General features: G+C 28.1%; 3 protein-coding genes across 3 annotated transcripts; all 3 read left to right on the top strand.

The window, feature by feature from the left end:
* Positions 1-620: 620 nt before the first annotated feature.
* LOC125369245 (probable disease resistance protein At4g27220) lies at positions 621-5339 on the top strand. Its single transcript, XM_048371252.1, has 2 exons — positions 621-1056; positions 3155-5339. The coding sequence occupies exon 2, from the start codon at positions 3705-3707 to the stop codon at positions 5337-5339; it is 1635 nt and encodes a 544-aa protein (XP_048227209.1). The 5' UTR covers positions 621-1056; positions 3155-3704.
* A 6726-nt stretch (positions 5340-12065) lies between these two features.
* Positions 12066-18368, top strand: LOC112535289 (probable disease resistance protein At1g61190). The gene is made up of 2 exons (XM_025157820.2): positions 12066-12148; positions 17267-18368. The coding sequence occupies exons 1-2, from the start codon at positions 12066-12068 to the stop codon at positions 18291-18293; spliced, it is 1110 nt and encodes a 369-aa protein (XP_025013588.2). The 3' UTR covers positions 18294-18368.
* Positions 18369-18453: 85 nt separating this feature from the next.
* LOC125369244 (disease resistance protein RPS2-like) lies at positions 18454-19095 on the top strand. Its single transcript, XM_048371251.1, has one exon. It carries the CDS (start codon positions 18454-18456, stop codon positions 19093-19095), a length of 642 nt encoding a protein of 213 aa, XP_048227208.1.
* Positions 19096-19982: the final 887 nt, after the last annotated feature.

Here is a 19982-nt window from a genome sequence, read left to right as displayed (position 1 = left end):
ATTCTTTTTTTTTAATTTAAAATATATATCTTTATAAGAGAAATTATCATAGTTGTCATTCATATAAATAAATTTGTAAACTTTTGATATAAAATTATGTCATTATAAAAATGATCAAAAAATATAATAATATAAAAGATAAAGAGAATTTGTACTGAAGATCGTCAATAATGTTAACAGTTTTAAAATATTTTTTTGTTAGATGCGCTCTACTTAATAACTTTTCTTAATAGCTTTTCTATTTTTTTATAAGTTTGATTGAAGAAGAGATATGAAAAAAATATACTTAATAAATAAAGAACTAACATTAATAAAACGTGAGAACTAAACTAAATCTAGAAAATCTAAAATTATTACAAAAGATACTAAAGACACAAATAAAAGAGAGGGAGACTTTCAGCCAAAGACCAATCAATATCCCTTAACTTTTTTTCTTTTTTAAAAAAAAAATAGAAACTAAAAACTTATGAAACAAAGAAATAATATGTTTTATGGTTAATAACTCTCTTCTTTCTCTTTAAAAATCCCTCTTGAAGGGAATTTTATGCTGCATAGAACAATTATCTTAGATTGATTTTGTAATATTATATAAATCATTGTGTAATTAATATAATAAATTTACTAGTTAATAGGATATTAAAATTATAATTAAAATATTAATTTTTAAAGTTGAAATTCTAATAGAGTTGGACATTTAAAATTAGATTTGTGATAATTAATTGTAAATATTTAAATTATTAAATTAAATAATAAAAAACAACAAAACAACATAAATAATAAAGAAAATAAAAAAACTTCTTAGTAAATTTATTAATCCCCTCCCTTTACACTTTTATGTATAAACATAAACAAAGACTTTGATATTAAAAGTATAATTAAAGACGATCGAAGACTTGGCCTTCCTTTATAAACCTTTCTTCCTCTAATTGATCTCTATGCATCTTTCTTTCTTTCTTCCTCTAAACTCTGAACAATCTCTTAATCTCTAAGCTTTGTGTTTCTTCTTTATTTATTTCTCATTCGGGACAACACACTCTTGTATCAATAGTTTGCTCCGTAAACAATTCTACACTTAATCCACTAATAATTATTGTTTGATTATTTCTGCTATTATTTTTATATTATACGATTTTGATTTTGTTGTATAATTATTCGACTACAAATAGTTGATTTTTAACAAAAACAAGTAGTTGAATTGTTTATATTTGATTTAATTTATAGTTAAAATCAAATATTTACATAGATTTAGATTTGGTTTTAAATGTTGGGTCAATTTCTTTTTATTTAGAATGTACACTACTATTTAATTGGATTTAAATTTGGTGAAAAGACTATAATATTAGTTATCTTCTCACGCATTATACAACTGTTAATTATAAATAATAATATAAAATAAATTATATTTTTTATTTAATTAATTCTCATTTCTATTAAATTATTTCACTTCCTAATATGGTATCAAAGTGAATCTGACATAATTTTTTTAATGCTTTAAAAATTTGTGATTCATTTACTATTTTGCACTATGATGAGGACATAAAGGAAGGAAAGGGAAATAATTTAATAATAATTAAGTTCAATTACTAGTTAATTTAGACTAATTATTTTCGGATTAGTAGTTTGGACCTGAAAGTTAAATGGTTTTCTAATATCTAAAAATTTTAAATTTATTTTTAATGTTATTTATTTTGAATCTTAATAAAATTTTAAAAAATATAAAAAATTAATTTATTATGATTATTTGTATGCTAAATTATTTAATAATAATTTTACTAAAAATTCATATTATCAATATAAGGTTGTGAAATTCTAATATTATAATTTGGTAAATTAATCAAAGTGTAAAAAATGAAACTACTGATTTTAAAATTAAAGAAAGAAACCATAAATTCTTAAAGGCCTGTTTTTTAAATGGAAAAATAATAATAGAATTAAAAAAAATTGTGAGAAATTCATAAAATTTTACTATTCTTTAGATAATTGAATGTTGGAATTTAAATTCATAAAAGTTTAAATTTGAGAAAGATAACTTCTAAAATTTCTTAGCCTTAGATATTACTCTAAATTCAAAAAATAAGATTTAAAGTTATATATTGAAATGAAAATTCTTAGTTGATTAATCTTTTCTAATAATAAAATATTCTTATTTTTAAAAAATAATTTTCTTACTTTTCTATATTAGATAATTAATTTTTATTTCAATTGTAATTTTTAATATGATTACTTAATATTTTTTTTAAAATAAAATTTAATGATTAAATGTTAAGATCATATTAACAAGTTTCATAATATTAAAGTATGTAGACTATTTTAATTTATTATGAAACTTCTATGTAATTTCTAAAATAAAAAGAACAATGAAATTTCAAATATAGAAACATAATTTTAAAATCCATCTATTAAGAATAATAAATTTTAAAAACTCTTAGAAATTAATAAAATTGGAAAATTATGAATCTCAAGACTTTAAATATCTCAAGAATTTAAATTTTCATAAAAAGAACAGGCCTTAAGTGTAAATGTGTCTAATTTTAAAATATTTTGTTTTCACTTTTTCCTCTTTTCTTAGATGGGGTTGTTTCATTAGTCTATATAGCATTGTTGAACTAAAATATCTGAATTTTAATTATTTGATCACTTTAATATTTTAACTTTCATATATAATCGGATATACATCTTAACCTGTGTTTTTTTTATTATTTTTAAATAACTTTTAATATATGACTTCATATAATATATCCACATGTAATGGATATTAGATGTTTTAATATTATCAATAAATAAAATTTAAATTTTTGTTAGGTCAACTGGAAAACTAAAAGTATTTAAGAGATTATACAAACAAAATTTAAGTATTTATTAAATTAAATAGAAAGTTAAAGTGTTAAAAGTACTGAGTTATTAAAATTTATGTGTCTAATCCTATCAGTATAGCACTTACCCCTAGTGCTTGCCATTGTTCCATTGACATAATTCTTGGATTTGCTCTGACTATACCCTACCATCAATTAATTAGGAGCACAAATGAATTTGACAAACTCATTTTTCTGAGAAATTCTTAAGTTTCATAAGTATGTTATTGAAGTGTTGTTTTTCTACCATTTTAGTTAATAACTTTATTTTATTGTTATGTTTGTTCTTATTTGTCCTGCAGTTGGCCAGTTAAGGAAAAAAAAAGGTTTGTGAAATTGGAAAATCCTGTAGGTTCTGTTGCCAGTGAAATTGGAAAATCATTAGTTGCCCCTATCAAACGACATATTGGCTACCTGATTTTTTACAATCGCAACATTACGAACCTTCAAGATGAAAGAAAGAAGCTAGATGATAAGAGGGCGGCAGCTGATCTATTCGTGCAAGATACTGACAAGAAGTTTAAAGTCCTATTCCTGGTGTACCCCATTGGAAAGGAGCAGCAGATGATCTCAGTCAAAAGGTTTGTGAATTTCTGAAAAAGGAGAATCCTGGAGAAAGAAACAAGTGTTTGAATGGTTGTTGTCAAAATCCATGGTCACGTTATTCGTCAAGCAGGAAAGCTACAAAGATAACCGAGGATATTCGTAAGAAGATTGAAGAAGCTCCAGAATTTGGTGTTGTAGCTTATGACGCGCCTCAACCATACTTGGGAGCTACATTCAACCTTGAAGGCGTCAAGGACTTCCAGTCTAGGCTATCAGTTATTAATAATGTTTGGGAGGCTTTGAAGAATGATGACTGGAAAAGCGGGTAAGCTGCATGAGTGGATTGTGAAGTGTGATAAGAGGGTTCTTTTGATATTAGATGATGTATGGGAGGAGGTGGACTTTGAAGCAATTGGACTTCCTTTAAGAGGTGATAGAAAGGGCTACAAAATTGTATTAACTTCACGAAAGGATGACCTCTGCACTAAAATAGGAAGTCAAAAGAACTTCCTTATTGATACTTTATCGAAAGGAGAAGCTTGGGATCTTTTCAGAGATATGGCAGGCAATTCCATTGACAGAATTTTGCTTGACACGGCAAGTGAAATTGCTGATGAATGTGGAGGCCTACCTATTGCCATCGTAACTTTGGCCAAGGCATTGAAAGGCAAATCAAAAAATATCTGGAATGATGTGCTCCTACGGTTGAAGAATTCCAGCATCAAAGGCATCCTAGGAATGAAGAATGTGTATTCCAGACTTGAACTGAGTTTTGATCTTTTGGAAAGCGACGAAGCCAAGTCATGTTTTCTGCTTTGTTGCTTGTTCCCTGAAGATTATAATGTTCCAGTTGAAGATTTGGTTAATTATGGGATGGGTCTGGGGTTGTTTGAAGACGTGCAGAATATACATCAAGCAAGAGACAGAGTTTATACGCTTATTGATGAATTGAAGGGTTCGTCTTTGTTGCTTGAAGGCGATACAAATTTTTATGAGTCTGTCAAAATGCATGATATGGTACGTGATGTCGCCATATCAATTGCCAGAGGTAAGCATGCATATATTGTAAGCTGCGATTCTGAAATGAGAAACTGGCCTTCTGATACAGATAGGTATAAGGGTTGCACTGTGATTTCACTTCTTCGAAAAACAATCGAGGAGCACCCTGTTGATTTGGAATGTCCAAAGCTACAACTTTTACTGCTCATATGCGACAATGATTCACAACCTCTACCTAACAATTTTTTTGGAGGTATGAAAGAACTCAAAGTTTTACATTTGGGGATCCCATTACTTCCACAACCACTTGATGTCTTGAAGAAACTTCGAACCTTGCATCTTCATGGTTTGGAGTCTGGAGAGATAAGTTCAATTGGAGCACTAATTAATTTGGAAATTCTTCGAATTGGAACTGTTCATTTCAGAGAGTTGCCAATAGAAATAGGAGGACTGAGAAATTTGAGGGTACTGAATTTGAGGGGAATGTCATCCCTCAGGTACATTCCATCAGGTATATTATCAAGTTTGTCCAAGCTAGAAGAGTTGTATGTGAGTAACGAATTCAAGGAGCTAGAGTCTCATCCAATAACTGCATTAGAAATTAATGTATTAAATTTCTTAGTTTTGCCTAAAGAGTCAGTCATTAGCCCCCTAAGAAGATTTAAAATCTCTATACATAAAAACAGTGAATACTCAAATTTACGGTGGTTTTCAATTGTCAAGGATTCAGAGAATGAGTTGAATATTGAAGGCGATAGCAATGATGTTTTAGCTAGTGGGATCAGTGCTTTATTGAGGAACACTCAAGTTTTGAGACTAAAGGTGAACAATTTGAGGAATTCTCTCTTGGAGTTAAAAGATGAACGTTCAAAAGAAATTTTACAGTTGCAGAATAAGGATCCAGTTGTTCAACTTGATTGGAAAAACAGCCACAACCGGTAAACAAATAAATGCGGAATTAATCTCCGTTTATCTAAATTTTCCCAACTTGAATAAACCCCTGAGGATGCAAACAAATAGGGTGTTCTTAATGCAATTAGAACACACACAATACCACTGCTATGCACCAAGATATTGAGCTAAAACAGTAAGTACACAACAACACAAAGACACCGAAATTTTAGCGTGGAAAACCCATAAACTAGGGAAAAACCACGGGACCATTTTGGCCGCTTAAATCTACTATCATCATCAAAGGAGTAATACAAAGTCTTCTCTAGATAATACTAGAGGCATACAAAATCATCATATCCTTGGAAGCACATCAAGGTGTATGGAATCAAAATAGAGCCAAGATAAGAAATATATCACCAGAAAAATTAGCTACTATCCAGACCAACGAAACCCGATCTCCGAACCTCAAAACCCGATCTCCACCGTCCAAAATATTTGCCCAGATGCTATGTAGCTGCTGTCCAAAAATCACGACGATCCAACGGTTCAATCTACGGAACACGGAACTTTTCTACTGCTGTCTGCTGAAAAACGGGATGAGCATTCAGCTCATGTTTTTTTGTGCCTTTTTGTGCTCCCAAAATAGAAAGTCTAAATAAGACTTTAATGGGCTCAATAGTTGGGCTTTCCTCATGGGTCAAAAACAAAGAAAAAAAAACCAACAAATCTCCCCCTTTTTTACTTATGAGGAAGAGTTCGTCATACCGGCGATGGAGCAACATACCTTCAACTTTTCCCTTGCTAGAACCTTTGTCAACATATCGGCACCATTATCATCAGTATGAACTTTATCAAGTTCAAATAGTTTGTCTTCAAGTGCATCTCTAATCCAATGATACCTCACATCAATATGCTTGGTTCGTTTGTGAAACATAGAATTTTTAGCAAGGTGAATAGTACTTTGATTATCACAAAGAACCACGTAGCGCTGTTGCACAAAGCCAATCTCTTGCATAAATCTTTTGAGCCATAATAGCTCCTTACACGCTTCTGTTGCAGCCACATACTCAGCCTCGGTGGTGGATAAAACCACACATTTTTGCAGTCTCGATTACCATGACACAGCTCCCCCTGCAAAAGTCATCAAATATCCAGAAATTGATTTCATGTTGTCCTTATTTCCTGCCATATCAGAATCAGTATAACCAACAAGTATCAGCTTTCCATTTCCAAATGTGATACCCAATTTGGAAGTACCACGTAGATATCTGAGATTCCACTTCACTGCTTCCCAATGCTTCTTACCTGGATTTGACAGAAAACGACTAACAACACCTATTTTATATTTTTTATTTTTTATTTTAACTTTAGTTATTACTATTGTCATAGGATTGATTACTTTTACCTATATAAAATCTTAAAAAGAATGAACCAAAGTAAGTATTTAATAATATTTTTATTTTAATAATTTTAATAAATAAAAGTAAATATTACAATATTATCATCACTTCTAAAAATAATAAATAAAAGTAAAAAAATTTGAAAATAATAATAAATATTAAAATATCATTACCATTTCTAAATGTAATTGCTTCCGATAATCGTTAATAATAATTTTCTTTAATTTTAAAAAATAAATAGAAAAAATGTGAGATAAAATAAAACAAAAAATGAAAAATAAATAAAAATAAGTATATGAAATTATAAATAATTAATTATTATTTAATTAATAATTAATTAATTCCTATAAGAATAGAGAAAATTTTAAAAAAATCATAACAAAAAATTTAAAAATAAAGAGAAATATAAAAGGTTGTAACTATAAATAGTACTAAATAGCAATTTTTTTATGGAATAACTAAAAATCACCATTGAAATGTTGTAATTTAAGAATGTAAAAAAATATGTTAAGATAGATATTCATTCTAAGAATTGAAAAAATTGAGTTAAAAATCATACATCCTTCTATGTAGGATAGAGAAAACATTATTATAATCTTGCTTATATATATATATATATATATATATATATATATATAGATTTTAGTTAGATGTGTTGCAAACATGTAGAAGAAAAGCCAATTATTTAAAAGAGTCAATTATTTTAATATTTCTGAGTAATATTAAATTATACTAGTAGACTTTTATGCTTTTAATAATTATTTTAATAATTTTATTTTTTAATTCTGTTAAACTATTACATCTTTAAGTTAAAAATAGATATAAATGTGAATAAAATGTATAATAAACTCTAATGGATTAAATATTTTAACATCTCTAGCTTTTGTTAAATTATACTAATAGATCCCTACCCTTTTATAACTAATTTTAACATCTCTTTCATTTTATTATGTTAAACTATTACATCTTTCACTTAAAAATAAATATTAAATAAAATTAAAATATCAATTTACCTTTACTAATATTACTATATTAGATAGTCAATTCCAAACTTTGTAAATTTATTTATATATTAAAAGTATATGATTAAATTATAATATCTTTTTGACTTAACTTAATATTAACTAACGTCATTAATTATAAAATATATTAACTTATAAAAGTTTTTTATATAATTTTATATAAGGTACTTTCTTTAGTTAATGTATTTTTGTATAAATTCTAGATTTCTTTAAATTCTTCTAATAATTTATAACTTTAACTTTTAAATATTGAATATCTAAATGTTGAATATAAAAATATTAGTCTAATAAAATTTAAAAGTTCTAAAATTATAAATATATGTTAATTATTTAATATTTCTAAGAAAATACTAAAATTAATTATTAAACCAAAAAAACCTTTTTAGTGCAATGTGATCAAATTTAGGGATGTTAAGGTCTCTATATCTCTAAGGGTCGTGGTATTTTAGATAAAGTAATGGTTAAAATGGAAAATTTTAATAGAATTTAGTTAGTTTCACTAAATGAGAGAAATATTAAAATTAATTATTAAAAATAAAAAGACCTACTTAGTGTAATATAACAAAATTCAAGGTTATTAAAAAATTTAACCCTATTTAGAAAGCATAGTTGATAAACGACTAACTCCAATTCAAATTAAGATAATTTCCGAGTTGATTTCACGAAATAACATTTAATCTCCAATTTATCATATATGCAAAAATAATAATAATGCTATGACACTTCACGAATCGTATCTTTTCACGTCAGCACACTTCGTTTCCTTAGATAGTTATAAAAAAAAAATATTAATAAAAATATTATTTATAATTAGCTAAATATATTATTATTGTTATTAAATAAATTCACATTTAAATAAAAATAGCCTCTAATAAAAAATTATTAGGGAAAATAAGAAGATAAAGATGAATACACATTAAATTAAAATCGCATTTATATAATGGATGGAGATTCTTACATTCCAAAATTATTTAGTACGAAAATAACATAATATCTTTTAATTTAAAACAATGAATTTATAATAGAAAAATGGGAAGAACAACAAAAATTTTATGAACAACAAAATACTGATGATTTTAAGTTTGTTTTTCCTCAACTTGTTGATATAAGCAATGTGATGATTTCTTTGTTATTTATCATTTTTTAAATTACACTTGCCTATGTATACTTACATTTAATAGAGGCAAAAACAAAGGAACTAAAACAATTTTTGCTCATCAAATACAAATTAATGTTTGTTTCTTAAATTAATTAAACTAATAAAAAGAGTTTTTTCAGTTTTTTTTTCCAATTTGTGGTGGCATGTATTTTGATTTTGTTCTAAGGAATTTTGGTAACAGTCTTTTTTTGATGGTTATGTTGGCTTTGTTTTAATAGTAAGCTTGCTTTAGAATTTTGATCTTATTCTACTTTGGGATATAGATATGGGTTTTCTCTTTGGATGATCTTCATGAAACTATATTAAGCAAGGATAAAGTTATCAATTTAAGAGAATCATAATAGATACGGAGAATATATATATATAGAGGTACAAAGGTTGGAGTACACATATCTTAATTTTATTTACTTATTCTTTTCTTTCATGTAATTATATATGGCAATAAATTATAATTTTGTTAACACAATTGTTGATTTTATATAGGTTTCATTGATGAAGAACAATTTTCCTTCTAGCCATAATTACAACCATACAGGCGAATGTTCTCCATTTTCATTCAGATTAATTGAAGTGATTAGGGATCTTAAAAAGCTTATTTTGGGTTATAATGATGCATTCGAAGTAATATTTTCATTTGAAGAATGGTATACTGATGGAGTAATACTTAATGTTTTAGAAAAATTGAAAATATATTCTTTACCAAGATTAACACACATATGGTTCAAAATTCCATTAAAAGTCATAGCCTTTCAAAATCTAAAAGAGTTATATGTAAGAAAATGTCACTCTTTAGAATATATTTTGTCACCCCGTATGGTTAAGCTTCTGGTAAAGTTAGAAAAAGTAACAGTTGATCGATGCGATGGAATAGAAGCAATTGTTGCAGAAGAAGAAGAAAGCTATGACAAAATTATTTTTCCTCAACTAAGGTTTCTGGAACTTACATGTTTAACAGAACTTAAAAGTTTTTGCATTGAAAGATCTACCAAAGTTGAATTTCCATTATTAGAACATTTGATATTAAATGACGTGGATGTAATTGTGGAGGAAAAGGTACAACGTCTTTTCTTAACAACTTTAACATTCTCAAAAGCAAATCCATTTGTTCAGTTGCTCTATTGATTGAGCAATAGATCATACACTACTAATAACCACTAACAGTAATTATGTATTTTGCTTGTAATAGAAGGGGAGAACAAGAAAAAGAAAAGGCAATCACCATGGAGTTTTATTGTCCGGCAAAAAGGTGTTTTATTAAAAGAATGATTAAGTCATTGTAGCATATTATGTATGCAATTCTTTTTTTGTCTCTAAAATCAATTATTATTATTATTATTATGAAGCAATCTGTTGATTTTATTTGTTTCGTTAATGAAGAACAAGGATGGATGTTGTCATAATTACAGTCACACAGAGAGATATTGTCCATTTTCAATCAGATTTATTGAAAGGATGCAGAATCTGAAGAAACTCAAGTTGAAATATTGTTCTTCATTAAAAGTGATATTTTTATTTGAAGAGAGCCCTGCTAATGGTGTGCTTTTCAATAATCTGGAAGAACTGGAATTAGAATATCTTCTAAATTTGAAGCATGTGTGGCACACGATACCACCAGAAAGTACAGCTTTTCAAAACCTAAAAGAATTGAATGTATATTTATGTCACCGTTTGAAACACCTTTTCTCACCTCTTATGGCCAAATATTTAGTAAAGCTAGAAGCAGTAAGAATTACATGTTGTCATTTAATGGAAGTAATAGTTGCAGAAGAGAAATTAGAAGGAGAAGTAAGAAGTGAAAAAGTTATATTTCCTCAACTAAGGTTGCTGAGACTTGAATCTTTATTCAACCTCGAGAGTTTCAGCATCGATAGCTCTATCATAATTGAATTTCCTTCATTGGAACATCTGTACCTTATAGAATGTTATAGAATGGAGACTTTCTCTTACGGATTAGTGGCCGCACCAAAACTAAAGAAAATAGATGTTGAAGACCATGAATTGAAGCGAATATAAGACTACAATGCAAATCTATTGGTAAAAAGGTACAATCTCTTTTCTTAATTACTTCTATGGCTAAATGCATATTTAGACACTGAGTTTTATCCATTTGGTCAGTTTAATATTTTAACTTTTCATATATCCTGACACACACCTGAATTTTTTTTTTTTATATTTAAACACTTTTTGACATATGTGGCTTTATTCAATATATTCACTTGTACTGCTCATAAGTGCTTAAATGCTACAAAAAGATAAAGTTCAGGTGTCTATTAGATAAATCGAAAACTAAAAGTGTCTAAAAGATTAAAAAAATAGAGTTAGGATGTTTGTTAATTGAAAATTAAAATATCAGAATGACTAAATGATCAAAATTCAAATGTTTAAATATATGCATCGTACCTATTTTTATGGATGAATGATCTATCCTTTATTATATGGCAGCAATATCACCATTTACTCTTATTAATGGAAATGCTTTCTTTTTGTTTCCTTAAACATATGCTAGCACTGCAGCATTGAAAATTATAAAAGGATCCAACTCTGAAGATGATCTTTTTAAGTATGAAGTAGATGTTCCCCAAGCAGGAGCAAGTGAAGAGCAACTGCAAAATTTCCAGGATCCCAGAATTCAAGACGAAGAGCAAAGCTACAATCTTCTTCAAGAGGAAAACTATGCTATGAATTAAGGTGAGGTATTGGTTAGCCTAATTACTTCCATAAACCATTTAGTCTATGAATTTCATATTTTTAAGTTGCATATGATATCTGATATCTACAAAAGCAAGAAAGTGCATGAAATTCTATGAAAGATCTCTTCTTCTTTTTTGTTTTTGTTTGGCAAGCTATATGTTCTTTAAAATATTTTCCTGAAATGTAGTTAATTTATGTGTTAATTAAATTTTTTTTTCAAACTTTTATTTCTTATTTTGTCAATCAATGATTTCATCAAGTATATTCTATTCTTCAATTAAATATTTGATAATTTAAATTTTATTAAGGTAAGTTACAAATTGTTTAATAGAGTATTTAATTGATTTAAATAATATTAGAGTAAATTTACAAATAATTGAAAGTAAAGAATATAAATATTCTGGATTCTACTTTTGTTTTCTACTGCTTTAAACATAAAGGGACCTCGATTCCTTGGGAACTTCACATGGACTGAACTCGTTGTCTCTGCTATGTGCAGTAGATGAACTTTAGAGCAACTCACGTATTCGGCGAAGGAAACAGGCCAACAGACATTTTGGCAAGACATGGGACAACTATCTCAAGGTTAGCTTGATGGGATTCTTTACTAGAGAAGTGTATGATGATTTAAGTTGCCAAGAGAACTATACGTTTTGCTAGTTCCTTGTTTGGTTTTTACATTTTCTTATTAATTTTATTTTTCGGACAACCTAGTTGAAATGTCCTGATATATGATTTCCTCTCTTGTATTTTTTTTTTTAAAGAAAATATAAAGCTTTATTTTCTTTATAGTAGGCATTCTTTTTTTTTTTTCTCTTTGTTACTATTTGTTTAAATTTAAATTTTAAATTTTAAATTTTATTTGATAGTTATGGTAAATCTAAAAGCATTAGAATATATTTATATAAGCAATGTTCTAAACACATTTTTTCTTTCTTAGTTAGCAATTTGAATGAATTTAAACATCATTTATTTAAACTGTGAGAAATTTTAACTATAAAGCATCAGAAAAGCATCGCATATATTATAATAAATTTATTAGTGCTAAAATACATTGAAGTTATAACCACCGATCTAACTAGGAAATTTAAGTTATTAAAACCAATTTAATATCATCAATAAAACTCATAATTATTTAAAAAATAATTAGTGCTCGTAATTCTCAAAATAAAATTTTCTAGTATCATAATTATTTTTTCTATTTTTTCTTCTTGATTTAAAAAAATTAAAAATTATATTAAGAACCGATTGTATACTAAAGCTATAAATTTTTAATTAATATTTCTTTATTTATTGAGATTGAAGATATGCTATAATATTTTGATCTATTTCCTACATTTTCGTGCAATTATTATTATCATATACTCTTGACTAGATTTATACTAACATTATGGTGCAAAGAGTCTAAGAAATTAATTTTATAGTCTAAATTTCAATATTTATTTTTTTGATTAAATCTGAATGCACTTGATAATTTTAAAAGTATGAAACATTAACTTTATGCTAGAGAGTATTATTCTTTTTTTCTTAACACAATTTAGTTGAGTATAACTATTTATTCTTATTTTTTCAATTTTTACATATCTAGATTTTAGAACTTATCCTATGAAACTTATCAAAAAGATTTAATATTTTTATAATTTCTAGTATACAAACTGTTATTTATTAATTATATATGAAAATTAACTGCCTGAATAAATTTCTTATATAAAAAATAATAGCTTTCACAAAAAGACGATTGTGAATATATTTTTTCCAATATAATGGGTTAAAAACACAACTCTATTTTAATAAAATAACTTAAAATATTATATATATATATATATATAACTAATAAATTTTTTAAAAATTATTGAGTAACAATATAAAAATAAAGTAATGGAATTTTATCTAAAAAATGAAAAATATTAAAAGAACCATATTATAACTTAAAATAACTTAAATGGAATTTAATTTCATCATAAATGTCTTTGTCTTATTTTATTAATATAAATAATTCTTTTAAAATTATTTCAATTATAAAATTAAAATTAAATTGAACAAAGAGGCAAACCCTTGAATAATCCTAATTTTTTTTGTCCTTTTGCCTCCATTATGTTGTTGCTAGCAAATACCACTATTTTTTGTTTTAAATTTTCAAAATCATTCTCGCAGGAGATCCGGTCAACACACACCTAAAGCGCCTTCGTTCTTACAATTTTATAAATTAAATTAATATTCTATTATCACTTTTCACATTGTACCGGCTTATATCTACTAATATTTGAGCACTTCACATTCTATTTCATTTAAAAACATTAAAAATCATATTTGAGAACTTTAGATTGTGCTTTATGATTATTGATTTAGATTTTAGAAACATAGTTGAATGAATTAATAGAAAGCTTGATGACTATCTCAAAAAACTATGAGAATCACTATAGAAACTCACATAACTGTAAAATTTCTTTAAGATATTGGTTTCATTTTAATTCCATCATTATTAATTTACTTTTTTTAATACTTTCTAAAATTTAAGTAGAAAGTAACTCATCCATCAAAGAAAATTAAATAGCTTATGTAATTAAAAAAATGTTAATGTTAATAACTAATTTAAGGTATTTTTTTTCTCTAAAATTTTTCTATGATCATATATATATATATATATATGGTATTTTCTTATATTTTTATTGTGAAATATGATATTTAATATTTTATATATTGTTAATTTACATTGATAATTAATATATATATATTAATTCTGCTATAAAACTTTTGGCCCTCCTTTAAATCTATTCCTAATTCCGCCACCATTCCATCTTGATAAATTCTTCTTAAACTTAATTACCTTTAGTGGTTTTTATTTCTTTTTCCCTATTTTCCATTAAAGCTCTAATCTCTTTTTTTTTTTTTTCTTTCAATATTATGGTACCCATAACATAATGCAAAGTCAACACCAATGAGAACGTATGATTTTATTTTTATATTCTGTTTTATATATCCGTTAATTCGTTTTATTTTTAATTGGAGATTTTATTCTCTTTCATCTTCACTTCCTCAAATACAGTCTCATTATTTCCCATTCGGTACATCACTCCATTGCTTTCTTTGCAAGTAAGTCCATACTTAGCAACTACTGTTTGCTAAATTTTCTTTAATCTTTTCTGCTATAAATGTGAAAACCTGCAAAAATTAACTCTACGTTTATTGCTGTTCTTGACTCTCTTTGGAACAAAACTTGCTGCATTTACATGTGTATATGATAAATGTGAGTTGAAATTGTTGTTTCGATGTATGTAAATGAATCTCTACTTTAATGGAATACCTGATGTGAAATAAGATCTATACAGTAATTTAAGTCACTTCTTGTTTGACCAGAACTAACGTTTGTTCTTCTCTTTTCTTGTTCTTGTTCTTTTGCTTTTGTTTTCAGTTTACAGCTCAGAGTTGCTGTCACAAGAGAACACGGCCAAAATTGCAAGCTGATTAAAGCTCTGGTACCATTTTCTTCTTCTTTTTGAGATTTCATATTCATGTGTATGCTACTCAAACTTATTGATGGTGACTTTTACCATTACTTTGTTTTAACAGAATAAGAAAACTTTGTTATGATAACTATTGATTTCAAAATAAATGTAACTTGTAATACTATATTAATTATTTTAAAATTTCATATATATATATATATATATATATTTGGTAACTTGTAATGACTGACAATAACTACCAGCTATTAATAATAGTTTAGCCAAATAGATTCTAATACTATTACTATTATAGATCAATAAAAAATTTCCACTGTTATTATGTAAATTCTTAAATATATAACACAACAAAGACTATGTGGGCATCCATTTTAAATTTTGCATTAGTTTCTTTTTCTATTAGAAGAATAATGGATATTCCATTAATAAAAATTAATAAGTACATCTTAATATAAAAGATAAAAATAAATATCAAACATCAAAAAATACAAAAAAGAAAATCTACTTATAATAATAATCAAACGTATTGATAGACTAGTAAAATGCAATTATGTAGGAAGAATACTCCACTCGGTAGGACTAAGTCACATATCGACTTTATAGATATTTTTTGATAAGCCTGATTATTTGAATATCAGATTTGATTTCTTTTTTCTTTTCACGATCCCGATAGAGGGAGAACTCAACACCCATGTAATGGAGGATTATAAAACTCATATAGAATGAGAACTCAAAATTTCCATCATGGAGGATTATGAAACTTCTAAAAAAGTATTAATATTTATTTATTAAAATTAATTAATAACAAAAAATATGGACTACTGTGGATTTAAAAAGATCGGCCGTGAGCTAAAAAATAAAATTTTGATGAAAACAAAAAAGTAAAAGAATAAAGGAAGAGACAGCTAGGGTTTTTTTAAGAAGAGAAAACGAGGGCCCTTCCATATTTCATTCCTGATCTCCTTTAAACCCATCTTGCATTAGTTTATATATATATTATCTTCTTCAGCTTAATAGCACTTACTATATATTCATTGCTGCTATATTATAATATATATACTTATAATTATATAAAGCCAATTCAGAATTTAATATGAAAAAATTAATAATAAATAATGATTATTTCATGATAAATTGCTTAATAGTCACATCGACTATATTCAATTTATAAAAGTATACTAAGATAAAATTTGTTATACGTGAAGTATTTGAAAAATTAAATTACTAATGGTAATAATTTATAAGAAGAGACTGTGGAAAAAATAATTCTATATTTGGTTGAAATTTATAAAAAAATTATTTTATTTAAAAGAAATATAAGAAAAAATATAATAAAAATAATAAAGTTGAAATATATATTTTTGTATCGTGAAATGTATTCACTTACTAATGTGGAATTCATTTAAAAAATTTATATATTTTGTTAGAATTTAATTTAGCTATAATCAATTCTACACAAATTTAATTACATAGAAATACTAAATGTACTTTCACTCCATTTAAATTTATAAATGAATTTCATAAATTTTATGTATTTCAATTAAACACCACATAAGTGAATTAAGAAATAATCAACTAAAACCGTATAAGACATACTATCATTATCAAAGACCCAAATTTCATATGGAAAATATTTATCTAGGCTTAGGATAGCAAAATCTGTTGTAAGTGTTTCACCCGATTTATACTCAAGTTGATGGGAATCTGGTTTGAAGAGGGGAAGTTGGAGCATTCATTTGAGCTTCTACATTTCATCTTCCAACGCATTTAATCGAACTCTCATGGATTGATTTTCCTCTTTAGTTGACCTTTCTGAATCCCTTCAAATCTTTAAGCTTTACCACATGATTGTGACATTGGTGTACAAGACATTTTTCAACTACCTCTAACTTGCCAATTTCATCCTGTTAAAAGGGAGGAAACTAACTGTGTAAATGAAATATGTTCAAGTTAAATTAGCAAAATAAATATTTTCCATTCTTCTTAGTGGGTTACTCTCTTTATAGCACTGTTCAGTATAATACAATATAGTCCTCGCCTTTGTTCCCTTGCTACGCCCTCTAACATCAACTAATTAGGTTCTTAAGTTTGTCAATCTCGTTATTGCATAATCATAAGTTTCATTAATATTTCATTTTTGTTCATTGGACTGCTATGTTCTTTTCTTTTCCTTTGGTTAATTGTTATTTTCTACTTCAACTCTATCTTATCGTTATTCTTTTTATTATTTGTTTTGCAGTTGGCCTTTTAAGAAATTTAGAAGAAAAAACAAAAAGGAGTTTCTTACAGCAATTGTCGGTTCTGTTGCCAGCGAAATTGGAAAATCATTAGTTGCCCCTATCAAACGACATATTGGATACCTGATTTTCTACCATCGCAACATTACGAACCTGCAAGATGAAAGAAAGAAGCTGGATGATAAGAGGGCTGAAGCTGATCTTTTCGTGCAAGATGCTGACAAGAAGTTTAAAGTCCCTATTCCTGGTGTACCCCATTGGAAAAAGGCAGCAGATGATCTCAGTAAAATGATCTCTGAATTTCTGGAAAAGGAGAATCCTGGAGCAAGAAACAGGTGCTTGAATGGGCGTTGTCAAAATCCGTGGTCACGTTATTCCTCAAGCAGGAAAGCTTCAAAGATAACCGAGGATATATGCAAGAAGATTCGAGAAGCTCCAGAATGTGGTACTGTGGCCTATGATGCTCCTCAACCAAATTTAGGATCTACTTTCAACCTTGAAGGCGTCAAGGACTTTGAGTCTAGGCTATCAGTTATGAATGATGTCTGGGAGGCTTTGAAGAATGATGAGCTGAACATGATTGGTATTTGTGGAATGGGTGGTGTGGGGAAAACCACAATGGTCAAAAAACTTGTGAAAAAAGTAGAAGCTGAGAATTTGTTTGGTGTAGTTGCAATGGTAGTGATCTCTCGAAACCCAAACTTGACTATTCAAGATGACATTGTGGAGCGGCTGGGATTGAAAATTGAGGAGAAGACATTGGTTGGAAAAGCAGGAAAGCTGCATGAGTGGATTATGAAGTGCGATAAGAGTGTCCTTTTGATATTGGATGATGTTTGGGAGGAGGTGGATTTTGAAGCAATTGGACTTCCTTTAAAAGGTGACAGAAAGGGGTGCAAAATTGTGTTAACTTCACGAAACGATGACCTGTGCACTAAAATAGGAAGTCAAAAGAATTTCCTAATTGATACTTTATCGAAAGGAGAAGCTTGGGATCTTTTCACAGAGATGGTAGGCAATTCATATTGACAGGATTTTGCTTGACACAGCAAGCGAAATAGCTGATGAATGTGGAGGCTTACCTATTGCCATTGTAACTATTGCCAAGGCATTGAAGGGCAAATCAAAACATATTTGGAATGATGTGCTCCTACGGTAGAAGAATTCTAGCATCAAAGGCATCCTAGGAATGCAGAATGTGTACTCCAGACTTGAACTGAGTTTTGATCTTTTGGAACGTGACGAAGCCAAGTCATGTTTTCTGCTTTGTTGCTTGTTCCCTGAAGATTATAATGTTCCACTTGAAGATTTGGTTAGTTATGGGATGGGTCTGGAGTTGTTTGGAGACGTGCAGAATGTGCATCAAGCAAGAGACAGAGTATATACGCTTATTGATGAACTGAAGGGTTCATTTTTGTTGCTTGAAGGCGATTCAGAGGAATATGAGTGTGTCAAAATGCATGATATGGTACGTGATGTCGCCATATCAATTGCCAGAGATAAGTATGCATATTTCGTAAGCTGCTATTCTGAAATGAATAACTGGTGGCCTTCAAATACTAATAGGCATAGAGATTGCACTGCCATTTCACTTCTTCGAAGAAAAATTGACGAGCACCCTGTTGATTTGGAATGTCCAAAGCTACAACTTTTACTGCTCGGGTATGGCGATGATTCACAACCTCTGCCTAACAATTTTTTTGGAGGTATGAAAGAACTCAGAGTTTTATCTTTGGAAATCCCATTACTTCCACAGCCACTTGATGTCTTGAAGAAACTTCGAACCTTGCATCTTTGTGGTCTGGAGTCAGGAGAGATATCTTCAATTTGAGCACTAATCAGTTTGGAAATTCTTCAGATTGAAATTTCTCATTTTGAGGAGTTGCCAATGGAAATAGGAGGACTAAGAAATTTGAGGGTACTGAATTTGAAACATTTGAGATCCCTTAGCTACATTCCATCAGGTGTATTACTAAAATTGTCCAAGCTAGAAGAATTGTACGTGAGTAACGAATTCAAGGCATGGGAATCCGTAGAAGATGGAAAGACCAACGCAAGCCTCAAGGAGCTGGAGTCTCATCCAATAACAGCATTACAAATTTGCGTATCAAATTTCTCAGCTTTGCCTAAAGAATCTGTCATTAGCAACCTAAGGAGATTTAAAATTTATATGATCAGTACAGATTTCATATGCAGGTCATATGGAAAAGATTCAAAGAACGAGTTGTATATGGAAGGTGATGGACATGATTTTTTAGCGAAGGCGCGTAGGATGAGTGCTTTGCTGAGGAACACTGAATATTTCGTCTGAAAGTGAAGAATTTGAAGAACTGTGTGTTGGAGATAGAAGATGAAGAAATTGAGAATAATCAGAAGATTGATAAGATTGAAAGAAAATCATAATGTACATCATCAAAAGAAGCTTAACCTAAAAATAAAGGAAAGATGACTATTTATACTCTAACATGGAAAAGACTATACTACCCTTACAATAAACATTTAATTACAGTGTTTAACATTCCCCCTCAAACTCACGATGCGATAGCAACAAACATCGAGAGTTTGTCAGATAAAAAATGAAAACGTGAAGCAGTTAGACTTTTTGTAAATAAGTCCGCAAGCTGTAAGGAAGAAGAAACAAAAGGCAAAGTCAAGGTGCCATTCTGAAGATGATGACGGGTAATATGACAGTCGATTTCGATATGCTTGGTCCGTTCG

This window comes from Ricinus communis, chromosome 2 (assembly GCF_019578655.1).
Source record: "Ricinus communis isolate WT05 ecotype wild-type chromosome 2, ASM1957865v1, whole genome shotgun sequence".
Taxonomy (NCBI): Eukaryota; Viridiplantae; Streptophyta; class Magnoliopsida; order Malpighiales; family Euphorbiaceae; genus Ricinus; species Ricinus communis.
Note: the sequence above shows the minus strand (reverse complement) of the source record. Positions and strands in the feature narration are given on the sequence as shown.